General features: G+C 36.1%; 1 protein-coding gene across 1 annotated transcript in view; it reads left to right on the forward strand.

Moving 5' to 3' along the window:
• The window catches only part of LOC107679198 (protein FAM160B1-like), a 15,415-nt gene extending 10,547 nt beyond the window's left edge, over nt 1–4,868 (forward strand). Inside the window, exons 15-17 of the mRNA XM_016474718.1 lie at nt 169–309; nt 1,781–1,884; nt 2,099–4,868. Of these exons, the coding sequence (XP_016330204.1) occupies nt 169–309; nt 1,781–1,884; nt 2,099–2,210 (357 nt within the window). The 3' untranslated portion in view covers nt 2,211–4,868. The remainder of the gene's footprint in view (nt 1–168; nt 310–1,780; nt 1,885–2,098) is intronic.
• The last annotated feature ends 11,044 nt before the right edge of the window (nt 4,869–15,912 follow it).

The following is a 15,912-nucleotide window of genomic DNA, read 5'->3' on the forward strand; positions in this document are numbered from 1 at the left end:
GTGCACAATTATGTACTACTTCTATCATACTTGTATAGTGTTTTTGTAATTTTAGTGCTCATTCAGTTTCATTACATAGTTTATGCATTTTATTTTTGTTTAAGCAATCCTAAAGTCAGTGTTGGATGCCCTGCTGATGTCTCTCTTGGTCCCTCTGTCTCCATCCAGCCGTATGATGTTAACCTGCAGGTGACGTCTGTGTTGTCTAAGCTGTCTCTGCTGCCTCATGCTCATCTTCACGAGTACCTGCTGGATCCGTACATTAACCTGGCGCCGGGCTGCAGGTCTCTCTTCTCAGTCATCGTCAGAGTACGTCTACTGTCCTCCACACTGAATCACTACTGTAAACACAATTAGTGCCAATCAAAATGATCCTAGCTCTGCAGGTTTCAGGCAGCAAACCTGCCCTTTTTAATGGACTGCTTCTAGGGCTGGGCGATAATTCGATAACGATAATTATCGCGATATAAATTTACTTGATAAAACGATATGAAGAGTTCGATAAATGTTCGATATAATGTTTATGCACCAAAAGCGGAACGAAACAGCGCGACTCATTTGAATCGCGCCACACGGACCGTTTATCCACTCGGATCAAAGTTCAAACTGCCGCGCAGCACGAGCTCACTAGAGCAGACGTGTTTACTCGGTAACGCGAGCACTAAACAGCGCTGTGAGATCCAGTGTGAAGCGCTTGAATTCAGCGATGCACACAAATGACTCTGTGATTTAAACTAGTTTAAAGCCAAACAGGAGAAACACTGTGTGCAACGAGACAGTCAGAAGGCTTTTCAATCTACAAATCGCCATTATTTACTATGGATTTACTGTAGTAACACTCACTGCACCATGGTATTGTGGCAGAAATTTGGGATATTCACACTGAATTTTATTAAAGGAGTAATGGTATATAATTGTAATATGTATTTGTGATTAAGCTATAGCATGTGTGCATTTATACTGAATGTTTTTAGACTACTGTTTTTCATACAAATAAGCTACCTAAAAACCATATATTTATATTTATACCATGGTATTGAGGTGCTATATGTGTGGTTTTAACTGTGTTTATCATGATTTAAATGTATGCTACTATGGGAGACCAATGCTTAATTTAAAAAATAAATAAATAAATAAAAACTAGAATGACTTTAACCATATAAAACTGAGGTTGATACAATTTTTCACAAATGTTACTGATTTTGATCATGAACAAAAATGTACCTCTGCATCCTAACTCAAGCTATTATCAAATGTGCATTTCTAAGAGACAAAAAGTGATATTATTATTATTATTAATATTATCAGGCAACCCAAACCTGTTTCTTGATTTGAAACAATATCACTCATTAGAACATGCAGAAAACTAAGAAATACATGTTTCTATTTAGATATTTATTTTGTTAAGGAAAATTAATGGTCTGGTTTCTACAACTTTCACTTTGGAGCAAAAATCTGGCTTTAAACTTGAAAGAAATAAAGATTTGACATTTATCGTGATAATTATCGATATTGACTGATATGAAAAAAATTACCGTGATATTTTTTTTTGCCAATATCGCCCAGCCCTAACTGCTTCATATAGCCCGTTAAACTGTATGTTAAACATACAGCATTATATAATTACTCTCTATCCTTTGATGATGATGACCATATTAGATTGTTGTTGGATGGTTTAAATGAAACTGACTCTGACAGGATCAATTTAGATTTTTTAAAAAATTTTTTTAGACACCTCTTAGACTGTTAATCCCATTGTTTATATGGATGCTTTGATCAGGTGGTTGGCGATCTGATGTTGAGAACTCACCGCATTCCTGATTTCACCCCTAAACTCCTGTTGGTGAGGAAGAGACTTCTGGGACTTGAGCCAGAGGGGATGAGGTAAGGCTTAGAAGCATGTTTGTGTATTTGCACAAAAGATGCAATTTTTGAACATGTATGCATAAAACAGTGTTAATGTTTCTTAATCTTAAAGCAATGTGACTATATTGTGATTCAATATATGAACAATTTATGTATTGTGCAGCCTCAAAATAGATGATTTCTTTGCTGAGTATGTTTTTCTGTGGTAAAGAGGTTCATCTTTGTCTTACAGCATTGATCACGTGACGTTGCTCGAGGGGGTGATCGTTCTGGAGGAGTTCTGCAAAGAGCTCGCGGCTATCGCTTTTGTGAAGTTCCATGCCTCCGCCTCCACTTCACCCTGATCCTCTCGCCACTGTGCACAGGACACAAACAGATGAATAAACAGACGAAAGGGGGCGGATGTCACAGGAACGACAAACCCAACTGCAATCATCCCTCAGCGCAGACTGCTGCCTGCAGCAGGACTCGCATTCAAGGATGTTTCATTCGCGTTATCTCTGGGATGTTTCCATAACTCCGACTGAGCATACTGTTCTAAAGGCACAGGAGAGGAGAATTTCGTAATGAGAATTGTGACTCTCGTGGAACTGCCCATCTGGAGAGGATTTTGTAGCATTGACATGTAAAGAAAAAAGTATAAAACTTCATAACTTAATGCCAAAAACTTAGGTTCAAATGTAGAAAACGAAATAGACTTAAATTCGATTAAAGTAATGAAAACATACAATAAGTAAAAAGAAAAAAGCTGACTGTGCTAAATTAAATATTTAATTATTAATTATTGTTTGTCATTTGCAGTATCGAAGATACTGTCATCTGTTCTCTGTTCTTCTGAGAAAAATAGTGCTGATGATACAAATATCAAATGCAACACAAGTTAATTTGTAATGAAAAATTACAATAACTCAGGATTCAAAGTCTATCTGTTTTTAAATAATTGGAGAACCAGAAAACGAGCAACATTTTAAGTGAATCCTCTCATTTTTTTTTTGTCTTTCTTTCTGGTAGCGTTTGCCAACTCTTTTATTTTAAGTGAACAGAAAGCAATGCGGTCTGGATTGATTTGAGATTCTCAAACCGGTTTCCACTGGTGCATCCCCAGAGAGCTGTTCATCCTTTATGTTCCTGACAGTGTTCCTTAATCATTTTAGTTGTGAAACTTGACATGTTATGTGTGTGCCTTGGTCTCAGCTAGACAGTAGCTGTGTCCTTCATCCTGTATCGTCACGTATTTATTATAGATTTAAAAAATACTTTTAAAGGAATAGTTCACCTAACATAACAATGATAATATATTTGTCCTTACGTTGTTTAAACCCAAGCGTTTCTATGAAACAACATGCAATGGATGTGCCTGGAATAGCGATAGACACAAGAAGTACCCTAAAAATGGTTCATTTAATTTGTGCGCTTTATGCCAGGTTGTCTAAAGCAATTGCGATAGATTTGTGTGAACTAATAGGGGAAATTTCATAAGTCAAGATTTTCAGTGAACGAGTTATGTTTCAGTCTGATTCTCAAACAGAGCTGTTGTACAATTAGGAAGACTTGGAATATAGTGCATGAGTAATATGAATCATTTTATGATACTTTTTTTAAAAGCTTGGTAGCAAAAAGAATACGAGTGAATGGAAATGTAAGAAAGAAAATGGTTCGGAACAACATTAGGGTGAGTAAATTATGCCAAAATGTAAATTTTTAGGTGAACTATTCCTTTTAAAGCTCAGAAACGATCAGCTGGTTTAGAGTTTAGCTGCTTCCTTACAAGGGATCTTTAACATTGTATGTTTGCATTATGTGGCAGTGTGGTATTATACCAGCAATAGTGTTATTCATCAGGCTGCTCTCTTCATCTGCTCCTGCTCTTTGTACAGGACATGCTGTGCTTAATGCACACCGTGTACATTTGGCATAGAAGGGGCACAGCTTGAAGTAGGGTTGGGTTTTTAATTTTATTTTTGGATGGCTGGCTTCCAGGGCCTTCTCACAATGCCTTGGTATCTTGGCTTTATTTAACAATCTTTACAGGGTTTAGATTTATGTATCGCAATCATTACTTTGCATTTTTCCATCCATAATATATGAGTATATTTAAAGCGGCATCGAGTGAAGATTTGCGTTTATTTTCAAAAATTGCACACTAGTGTCTGTTTATGCATTTTACATGTCTGTCTTTTTAATTTTATTTTCTTTAAAACCAAAGGATGTATCATCATAGGAGCAACATGACTGCTTCAGAGAGAAAGAAAAATAATGCATCTTTTCCTTTTTTTAATTCTTGATCATGCACATTTTATACCGAGTTCAGAACTGTGTATATACAAATGTACAGTTATAACAGTAGTGATGTCTGGTGTGAAATGCATGCGAGGTCATATCTGTTAATATGCAGCAGAGGAAAGTATATTCCTTCTCTATCTGACCTTCCATTGTTTTGCTTTGTTTTTTTTTTGTATTATTTTGCCTGTTTATGGGGATATTTGTGATGCCTTATTTTAAATGCAGTAATTGGTTATATCTTATAACCTCTGCAATCTTGGTTTTGAGTTATACATCTAAGAAAAATTGGTCTTTATTTTACTGTCCATTTTATTTTTTTTTAAGTTGTAAAGCAATGTATTCCAATGGTTACAATTATTCTGAGCTTTCTGCTGTAAACTTATTTTTGTTTTCTCTGAATATGTAATTCATCTACTTCGACCCAATCACTGTTCTGCTTGACTGATTTATTCCTGTCACTTGTACAGATGTAGCTCACTAGTTTGTCAGACGTGTCAGGAGGGATCTTCTGTTGAATTTCAGCGCCACTGCCATGGTGTCACAATGTGACACTTTTTAGAAGAAGAAAAAAAGTTAACCGGTTACCATTTTAGGGATGAAATGTCATGTGATCTCAGTTGCTTGATTCTGCTGGGCCTGTAAATCTCTGTAAAGAGGTTTGCTGTGTCCTGTGACTTACTTTAATTCGTTTCACTCCGTCCTAATTAAAACATTTGCTTTCTTCATATTTGTTATGGCTTGGTTTTGATGTGCAGTTTATTCTGACTAAATTGAATGTTTTTGCATTGTTGCGTATTGCTAATATTTCATTTCAGAAGATGCAGATGGGATGTGGGTCTCTCCCAGTGGAAATCGAACATTTTCTGAACTCTCGTTTGACTCTCACAGTGGATGAAGTTTGTGGAGCTGGTGTATTTAGCTGTTACAAGAGGGCAACACAACCGGTCAGTTCAGATTATGAGTTTCATTTCATTTCAATTTTAAAATCTCACAGGCTGCTGCAGATGGCCCGTGGGCTGTAGTTTGGACCTTAATTCCTGCAAATGTTCACTCCCAAAACTATACAGTGTGTGCGTGGCCAGTGAAAATGTTTCCACTAGAAAGAGGAGCGGTCTCATCTGGTTAATTGTACAGGTATGACTATTCATAGCCTGTGAACAGGGTAAAGGAGGGGTTGAAAAGTAAGAGGGATTTGTTACAAAAAAAAAAAAGTAATTTCACAGGTGAAAAAAGCATAGTTCATAAAAAAAGAATGAAGGCAAACTGATGTGCACTGATTCATTTTGCAAAATAAGTCGCTTTTATTCCATGTTGACTTAAAACCAAATATATATAATCAAAATGATTACACGATTGTAATTATTTTCAAATATTAGTATTTGTATTATGTTTTTTAATAATCTTACTATATGTGATTCTTTTTTTATTTTTAATAATGTGAATAATAACATGTTCACATTTTGATTAACTTTAATATTCACCATGTTGCATTCTAACATATTGTGGTTATCAGTAAAAGTTTTAGGTTGCTCACATGGTTTTGTCAAGTCAAGTTTATTTGTACAGCGCTTTTCACGATACAAATCATTGCAAAGCAACTTTACAGCAAATTAAGTTTCTACAATATTTAGTGGTAGCTTATCAGTGGTGATTGTCAGTTAATGTACATATGGCAGAAATGTACAGAAAAATCAATTTAAGACGTAATAAAACAGACGATGAACACTATTAACATATAGTGTCGAACTATAAGTTCTTTAAAGGTTTTGTGCTTTAAGTTTAACAAAAAAGGCTATATAATTTTATAATTAATATAAAACATAGGCCTAGAATAAAATATTGTCACAATGTCACTATATTATATGGTGAATTTCTGGCAACCATTGACTAGCTGTATATTATTATCTACTGTAATACTATATTAACATGTTATTGCAAGCGCAGCTTCATAGAGACATGTAAAGCCTCTTTCCTCAAGGATTTGAACATCCTGCAGCTCACAGCTGTTAATGCTGGACTTTTCTTTCTGTTTTAAAGATGTTTTCTTTGGATTGTTTGACTACTCGAAATAGAATATACAGGTGCATCTCAATAAATTAGAATGTCGTGGAAAAGTTCATTTATTTCAGTAATTCAACTCAAATTGTGAAACTCGTGTATTAAATAAATTCAATGCACACAGACTGAAGTAGTTTAAGTCTTTGGTTCTTTTAATTGTGATGATTTTGGCTCACATTTAACAAAAACCCACCAATTCACTATCTCAACAAATTAGAATATGGTGACATGCCAATCAGCTAATCAACTCAAAACACCTGCAAAGGTTTCCTGAGCCTTCAAAATGGTCTCTCAGTTTGGTTCACTAGGCTACACAATCATGGGGAAGACTGCTGATCTGACAGTTGTCCAGAAGACAATCATTGACACCCTTCACAAGGAGGGTAAGCCACAAACATTCATTGCCAAAGAAGCTGGAATTGAGGCAGTAATTAAAGCAAAAGGAGCCCCTACCAAGTATTGAGTACATGTACAGTAAATGAACATACTTTCCAGAAGGCCAACAATTCACTAAAAATGTTTTTTTTTTGTTGGTCTTATGAAGTATTCTAATTTGTTGAGATAGTGAATTGTTGGGTTTTTGTTAAATGTGAGCCAAAATCATCACAATTAAAAGAACCAAAGACTTAAACTACTTCAGTCTGTGTGCATTGAATTTATTTAATACACGAGTTTCACAATTTGAGTTGAATCACTGAAATAAATGAACTTTTCCATGACATTCTAATTTATTGAGATGCACCTGTAGGCTCTGAAATAGGCTAACATATGACTTAATTTGAGGTTCCTGCTAGCTAAATTCCACATTAACAAAAATCTGGCTCTAAATCTGTCTTTTCTTCATTCAAAGTTGATCTAGACAAGTAGCCTAGGCTATATTGAAACTGTTCAAAGTTCTGTTAATCCTAAAGCAGTGAAAACTGCATCTCAGTATCCTAAAAGTGTCCTCTTTTACGAATCCTCTTCGAAGTTCCGATTCAAATCAATTCGCGAGATTCGATTGGAGCGCTTCGAAACAGTGAATCATTTCACTCATCATTCACTCAAACATTCAGAGTTTTCGAAAAGCAGTTTCACCCATCACTACTCGTGCTTTCATTACATTACAAGCGATGTCGACATTCGAAAATGAAATGCTCTTTTGATCTGTTTTTCCCCCCTAGTGAATCACTGAATGATCGAAGTCACGAGTGTGAATCAATCGGAGCGTTTCCAGCGTAAACGACTCAATCAATTGAATTGCTTTATCTGTTCTTTCACTTTTCGCGGCTTCTGACATATGTTTGCAGGACAATGTCAGTACTACTACTGGCTTAGCTCGCTATAGTTTTATGACATAAACTGAAATAAGCGAAAAAGTATGACGTTTATAAATAAAATATACATATGTCCATTACAACGATAACATCCAACGCAAATCTACGAAGGTGAGATAACCGGTTTACTGCAAACTAGTGAAAACTCCATTAAAATGTCGAGCTGCACCACAAAATGCATGTTACATAGAAACAACTGTGCATTATGATCGAGTCTGTAGCTTAATTCACTATTTTAAATAGTTTGACCACTGCAATTGAATTGGTGACAGTTCAATAGGAAGTCAGTTTAAAGTAAAAAGCAAGTTTAAAGCATCCGGTCATCTCATACCACTGAAGTGAATGTTACATTTACCAGTAGGCCTATATATGTATTTTAGAAATTATTGTTGTAGGCTATCTGATTGTATTGGCCTGTATAGTCAATGTAAAAAGAACAAGGAGCAGATGAAAACAGCATAACAACGAAGTTAACAAGGGGAAAACTTTATCTTTCAACTGAACTGTGCACGTATGTTTTAATCATATAATAATGTTAAATGTGCGTCTTTGCATTTTCTAGCGTATTTACTTCTCAGGTAATATGTGGTAGCCTATGACCTTACTTATTTCAGATGCGCCCGAAGTTACAACAACAGTAGTAGCTACACTTAATTGTTTGATCAAAATTATTGCCAGGGAAAATTATTTAGGCAGGTCGCTATATATATTACTAGCGCCCCCTAAATTCTAAGCCTTGGCTGATCAGATCCGTGCGCGTTATTCTCTGACAAAACCGAAAGGAACCGATAAGGATCACTTCCATCCGGACCGGACGCGGCGTTATCAGGCATGTCTGCGTGGTGAGTGGAACAGGCGTTTATGCATTATCATCATCATCATCAGCCCAGATAGCACCTGTCATGTCCAGTAACTCCAGTCATCGGTCTTACCTGCTCATGCTGCAGAATTTGAGCGCTTATTATCAGGCTCGTCGTGAATATGCGGTATGCAAATCTATTTACATCTTCTCAAGAACTCTTATCCATAATATACCATATCGATTACTCAATAATTTGCACTTAACTCAATAAGGGAATGAAAGTTTGTCATAATTTAATGACAGTGTGTCAGAATATAGTTTTTTTGTTCTTTGCTAAGATTTAAAGGGGTCATATGATGCGATTTCAAGTTTCCCTTTCTCTTTGGAGTGTTACAAGCTGTTCGTGAATAGATAAGATCCCTGAAGTTGCAAAGACTAAAGTCTCAAACCCAAAGAGATAGGCTATTCTTTATAAAAGTAAGACTTGTCCACACCCTCCTAAAACGTCCGTTTAAACACGCCCCCACATGTCTACGTCACGATGTGGGAAGATTTGCATAACACCGCCCAAATGTTCACGCAAGGAAAGAAGGTGTAACTTTGATTCTCGCTGTAGTATTATTGCCGCCGCCGTCATGTCGTGAAGACCTGTGTATTTCATTGTGAAAGTGAAACTACTTTGTTTGGTCTTCCAAAAGAGGGACACAACTAGAAATCAGTGGTTAAGTTGTATTTACATCACTGTTCCAGAACAGTTCAAACCAAATATTCAGATGTGTGCAACGCATTTTACAGAGGACTGTTTCCTGGGAGAGTAGCCTACAATGCCGGTGTTCCGGTGAATTCAGTTCCCCTGTTTCCCCTTTGGCGCTCATGCTGACCACAGTCTATGATGCTGACAAATAATGCTGACTCACAGACTGTAAGTACGTTTTCATATTTAAAGGATTTGCCACTGATGATTCAAACGCGAGTTTTGAGCAGTGTAGAGTAGTGTTTGTAGTTTGTCATTTCTCCGATCACAAATGCAGGCATGGTTTTATGATAATGCTGACTCACAGACTGTAAGTACGTTTTCATATTTAAAGGATTTGCCACTGATGATTCAAACGCGAGTTTTGAGCAGTGTAGAGTAGTGTTTGTTGTTACTCTGATCACAAATGCAGACATGGTTTTATGTTTAGGCGGCACGATGCAGCGCAAAGCGTAAAAAGACAGTATAAGTCATTATAATCAGTAATTATGTCCCCACTGGATGCAACAAATGCCTTGTTTGTAATGGGTTTTAATGGTTTTGTCTCGTCGCGCCGGGACACGGCATCACAGTATGGTAAGTGGCGTAACATTTCTGTCACATGCTTGAGGAATTCGGCCAATCACAATGCGCTGGATAGCTGGCCAATCAGAACACACCTCGCTTTTCAGAACGATGAGCTTTGTAAAAATCGACGCGTTTCTGGACCCCTTTAAAAAAGAACTAATTGCATCGTTTCAAAAATTGTATCGTAACACTTCAGCTAACCAACAGATGGCGCCAGAGTAGAGCTCACCACAATATAGCTGACCGGGGCTAGTTGTCACACCTCTTTCCTAAAGTGATTATTTCTTTGAGTACGTTTATGCCTGAAAGTCGATTGCTGTAGATGCATAAGGTATAACCTTGGCCACAAAATGCATATAGGGTCCATCTATAGCATGTTTTTTTTCTCTCTCTGTTTGATAGACCCTTAGTCAGGGTAGCGCCATATTTAATTTTTGACAGGAATGAAAACGAGGCTGTGATGAACTGAAGTACAGTGCGTGAATTCAATGGATTGTACTGTTGTTTAACAATGAAACATCTTTCTGTCTTCCAGTAGACAAAAACTCCATAAAACAGCTTTGAAAGTCTTCCAGTAGACAAAAACTCCTACAGCTTTGAAAGTTTGAAAATGAATTTGAAAGATTATTAGTCGCTCAAAATCTTGTTTTTGTTTCCGCGTTCACTTCAATATGGCATCTAACCTGGTGAAGGTCTGTTGGACTAAATGTGGTCATTGTCTTAGACAGATTCTAGATTTTTTATTTTTATTTTTATTTTTTTACCAGGGACATGACCGTCAGTCTTAATGGTGTGTTGTTACATCTTTAAATTGATGTCTAGATTACGATTAGCACATTTGTGGCCTATAAGAAATATATTTTTTGTTTCTGTTGCATCAATGAATTCTCAGCAGGTAGATCATTGTGCATCAACCCTACAGTCATGTCTTCAGTTTCTACACATATGATGCTATTAGATGTTCCTGTTTCTAAACATTCTTGGCTGCGATGATCATTAGACACATTTGCTGCACATAACAACAGCAAAAACTGTAACTGTTAAATAGACATAATATATTAATGGTGCAATGTTAAGTGCAACTGAGGTTTGTGGAATGTTCAAGTGGTTTCGTATCCCACAGCTCAGCATTTTATTGTTTTAATGCTGATGCTCTTAGGTAAATCAATATATCAGTCCATGTTAATGAGCAACGGCCATGTTCCCATGTTCAGTGGATGAACTGTGTGAAGGAGTGAAGCAGCTTTACCACTACTGCACATCCGAGCAACATCCTGAAAGATAAAATCATTTTATTATACTTTATTAGCATCCCTTCCTATGGGAAAGCCCATAATAAAAAAAAAAAAGGTTTTTGATCTTTAAATTATCAAAACATTTTTGTGATCTTATCTGAAGCAATGGTTTAACCTTAAATCTAGTCCTACTGTTTATTTCATTACTTTATTGGAAGCAGTTTTGGACTTTGAAACTGTAACCTGAATACATCTCATTAGCAATCTTTAAATTGAATTATTAAATGTATACTACCATTCAGATATTTGTATTCGTAAGATAAAAAAAAAAAAAAGTGTTTGTCAAATGTATCTTGTGTTCACCAGGGCTGTATTTATTTGATCATAAAAAACAGTAATTTTATTAAAATATTACAATTTAAAATAACTGTTATATATTTTAATATTTTAAAGTGTAATTTTATTTCCTGTGATGTCAAAGATTAATTTTCAGCATCATTCAGTCACATGATCCTTCAGAAATCATTCTAATGTGCTGATTTGCTGCTCAAGAAACATTTATTATTATTATCATCAATGTTGAATAATATCTGTTGAACACAGATTCCATATTTTTGTGGAATCTGTGTTTTTTTTTAAGGATTCTTTGATGAATAGAAAGTTAAAAAGAACAGCACTTATTCAAAATATAATTTTTGTAATAATGTAAAAGTCTTTGCTGTCACTTTTGATCAGTTGAATGCATCCTTGCTTAAAAAAAACAATTATGTTAAAAAATAATTTAAAATCTTACTGGCTAAACAAAGTGTGTATTAGCATTATATTGGCCACCTTCACCCTAGATATCAACATCAAAAATGAAAACATTATCAGTTTATTTTTATTGCAAACCATGAAATGAAACAGTTAAACAATATGGTTCTGTAGGAAATAATAATGGGATGTAATGATATTACGATGACTTATTTTATAATAATGATGATAAACATCATGACTTAATATATGCTAATAATGAGAAACTTTCTTAATATAATGACATACTAGCTCATAGTAATGACTTAATTAAATTTTTTAATCAACTGTGACAGAAACCGTCTTCCATAGCAGACACAGTGGACAACTAGGAAGAAGCATTTCTTTAACAATAGACTGGATTGGAGTTTGTGTGTGTGTGTGTGTGTTTTCTTTCATCTTTGTGTCCGACAGTAGCGCTGCTCATCCCGTAAATGCCCCACCCTTCCTCTGCACCAGGGCAGCAGACCTCTACCTGTTAGACTGCGGCATCAATGGCCTATCCTTGGCAACTGGTACCGCGGTAACCCGAGTCTCCTCCTCCACTTCCTCCCAGTCCGGACACCAAAATGCATGCAGCGAGGACGCACCGCCTCAGCACTTTCGTGAGTGTGCGTGGCCGCGTGCGAATGTGAATTATTGATGAGGACGCAGCCTCAGAAGATCCTGCCGGGCCGTCCTATGAGTGTGTGAGGTTGGAAGGGTGTGAGTGTGTTTATGTCTGTCAGTAGAGATGGGGGAGAAGAGTGCAGTGCACCAGCAAAAACAGCCTCCTTACGATGGACTGTGCAACTACGCCCAAAAAATTACGTCCTGCTTCGGATTGGATGGTAAGCACAGTTTTGCACATGATGTATGTGCTTATCTCTATAGGAGCCTTGTTTTCTTTGTATTTGTGCTCTGTTTGTGTTCATGTGGCATTGTTTTGCTTTGTAAGGGAGTTGTCTCTGATATGTGCGCTGAAGCTGGACTGGTTTTTGTAAGGAGAAACGGGGCGGTTTGCTGTGCAGCAGAAAGATTTAATGCGCTGTATTTAGTTGGAGCTAATTTGCTGTACGCTCCACTTCACAGAAGAAACTTCTCCATAAAGGGAAGATGGAAGTGAGTGAAGAGAAAAATACATATCTGAAAGATAAAGATTAACGTAGATGTGAGAGCTTGGCGTGCCGTCTAAAACATACATGAGTAGGACATGTTGTCCTGCCCATCCATTGACTTTGGTGCTCTCTGGTGCCAGTGTTGCTTTGCTCAGATACTGAACTGATATCAGTGGATGAATGATTTCAGTGCTCAAGAGCATATTGAACTCTTCTTCAGTCTATTTGCTGTTCAAGTTCGAGGCATGTTTAAGATGTTAGAGCTCGAGTATCATATGAGTAGAGATTAAGATGATGTAGCATTGTCGTTGCAATCAAACAAAAACAGCTGGAATTCACTTGCCATTTTTTAGGATTACAGCAAATATTGTGCAGTTTTAGAGTTGTAATACTGCACTGATCAAAATTAGAATCTGTCTATCTGTCTGTCTGTCTGTCTGTCTGTCTGTCTGTCTATCTATCTATCTATCTATCTATCTCTCTCTCTCTCTCTCTCTATCTATCTCTATCTATTTTTAATATATATATATATATGTATGTATGAAGAGTTTGGTTCCAAAACGCTATAAATCCATTTTGATTAATTTGAGTAAAAATGTGTTTTCTTTACCAAGAAAGTGGCTAGATGAAAACCACAATGCATGGAGTGGTGCGCTGTGATTGGTTGTTACTGTTTACAGTGCGTGGAGTGGTGCACTGTGATTGGTTGTTACTGTTTACGGTTGAGCGGATATATCACATTCTGCAGAAAAGGGAGACTGGTGTTTGTCGCGGTTTGGAAAAAAAGGGAGAAAACATGACAGAATAACTCGGCGGATATTAATTAAAAAATAATAAAAAATTGACTTTTCAATACCGACCAGATACAATACTGATTTTGGCGGAAACTTATTTCGTTTTTTAAAATGCCGTTTATCGCGTTTTGGATACAAACTCTTCACGGTATATATATATATATATATATATATATAATTGTAATATATTTATATGTAAGATATTTTTATGTTTTATACATATATACATACATGATTGATTAACAGAAGTATTCCCATTTGTTGTTTTTTATTTTTCCTTTGAGTGTTCACCAAAAACAATATCTATCTATGATATTTATCTATCTATGATATTGTGTTGGGTAAATTGTTTAAAGTGTGCAATTTCAGCTATTTTCATTGTCAATGGCAATTTTTCTAACCTCTTTCCAAAACACTGACATGTCAAATCTGATGCCAGCAGTCCAAAATACACAAAATGATAGACAAGCAAAGTTTCTGATTGGCTAAATATGCTCTGTGCGGCTACTGAAAACCCCTATCGGTCAACCACCTTAGCTTGAGGCATTTTAACTTTTAACATTTTAGCATCAGCATTGTCCAATGCATCTGAATGCCATTCTTGAACTAATTTAAATTCACCAAGAGCATCCAGAGGCAGTAAAGTTTAATATTCAGTGAGTCCTTCCTTACCTTTTTGCGTTGTATCCAGTGGCGGCTCGTCGGGGGAGGCAGGGGAGGCACAGCTTCCCCATAATTTTGAGGTGAAAATGATGAAATTGTATTATCTTCCTGTATGTATGTCATTTTCTTTACATTTTCTGACTTAAAGCAACCAAAAAGCTGTTTTAAAGTGGTTAAGCAAATAATAATAATAATAATAATAATAATAATAATCGGCAGGGATCCCAGACTAATACAATTAGTGTGCCTCCTCTATTTTAAAACCGACGAGCCGCCACTGGTTGTATCAAAGTAATTATAGGAACATTTCTGTTCTAAGCACAAATGTTTTCAGTGTTTATTGGTACATTTATTTTCTCCTTTTCATAACATTTTTTGAAATGCTTTTCATGTTGAGGTCAAAGCAGTGCATGAGTCATGTGAAAGGCCTTGAGAGAGATCGGAAGAGAGCTTCATATAACGGAGACAGAAGAGCTGTATTATTCATGAAGCCCTATATCATTCACTCAGAAGCAGAGAAACATCATGAGAAATGCAAGTTCATCCCTTCTTCCATCTCAATCACTATAAATCCATCTCGTTACATCTCTCTTTTCCCCTCCTTTTAAAATCAAATTTTCAGTTGACACGTAAATTATGTTCAACATTTGACAGTTTAAAGATTACATGCATAATACAAATCCTCCTCAGACTGTTATAAAATCTGCAGCATCTGCAAAACCCTTTGAGGCTCTTTTTGAAAACCTAGTGCTACAATGTTATAAGATATTATTAAATATTAGAAAATATTAAATATGACACAAAAACTGAACATAATATTCAAATTTCAAATAGATTAAATGCTTTCTTTTTGTTATTAAATAAATCGTAAATGTCTACACACAAATATATATCATAAACGTATGTGTCCTTATACAGATTTTTCAGTAAAAGTTGTTGTATTGCAATATGGAGTTACCATCTTCGTCAAGCGTAAACATGATGCAGCAGTTTGGCCAAAAGAAGTTCTTAAAGCAAGATATTTGCCTTTTTGAACAACCTTTCTTAAAATGCTACTTATGTAGGCATTTCTGTAGGTTTTGGAACACAGCCTATGTCTGTTTAATAAGCATAATCTGCTGATCCACGGCCTCTCTCTTTTTTTTATTTTTATTTTATTTATTTAGTTGACAGGGACATTGTACATTAATAAAACATTCCTGTAAATGTACCAGAATTAGCCAAAGGCTATTTTTCATCCGTAGTCCCTGGACAAGATGTTACAAGTCACCCTAAAAGAAAATTTAATAAAAAATGCATACTAGAAAATTTAATAATTACATAGTACAAATCATACAGTAGTTTATTAAAAACAATAGGATCAAATAAAGACAATGCAAACAAGATACAAACAATAATAAGATAGCTAGCAAATATAAAAGTCTAATGCATCTGAGTGCAGAAAGACCCTCCGCGGGGCCTGTCAGAGCACCACACGTCTGTTCTTAAATCTGATTCTTGGCCATGTAATTTCATAAAGGCTGTGTGTAACAACGTTCGTAGGTCGGGAAGAAGGAGGTGGGAACCGGCGAACATTAAAGATTTTAATAAAATAAACAAACACAAAATGAAAGTAAAGCGGCAGCCCCTCGCGGACGACTGCCGCACACAAAACACAAAATAAAGTCCAGGCCTGGTCCTCTCTC

This window comes from Sinocyclocheilus anshuiensis, unplaced genomic scaffold (assembly GCF_001515605.1).
Source record: "Sinocyclocheilus anshuiensis isolate Anshui unplaced genomic scaffold, SAMN03320099.WGS_v1.1 scaffold300, whole genome shotgun sequence".
Classification (NCBI taxonomy): domain Eukaryota; kingdom Metazoa; phylum Chordata; class Actinopteri; order Cypriniformes; family Cyprinidae; genus Sinocyclocheilus; species Sinocyclocheilus anshuiensis.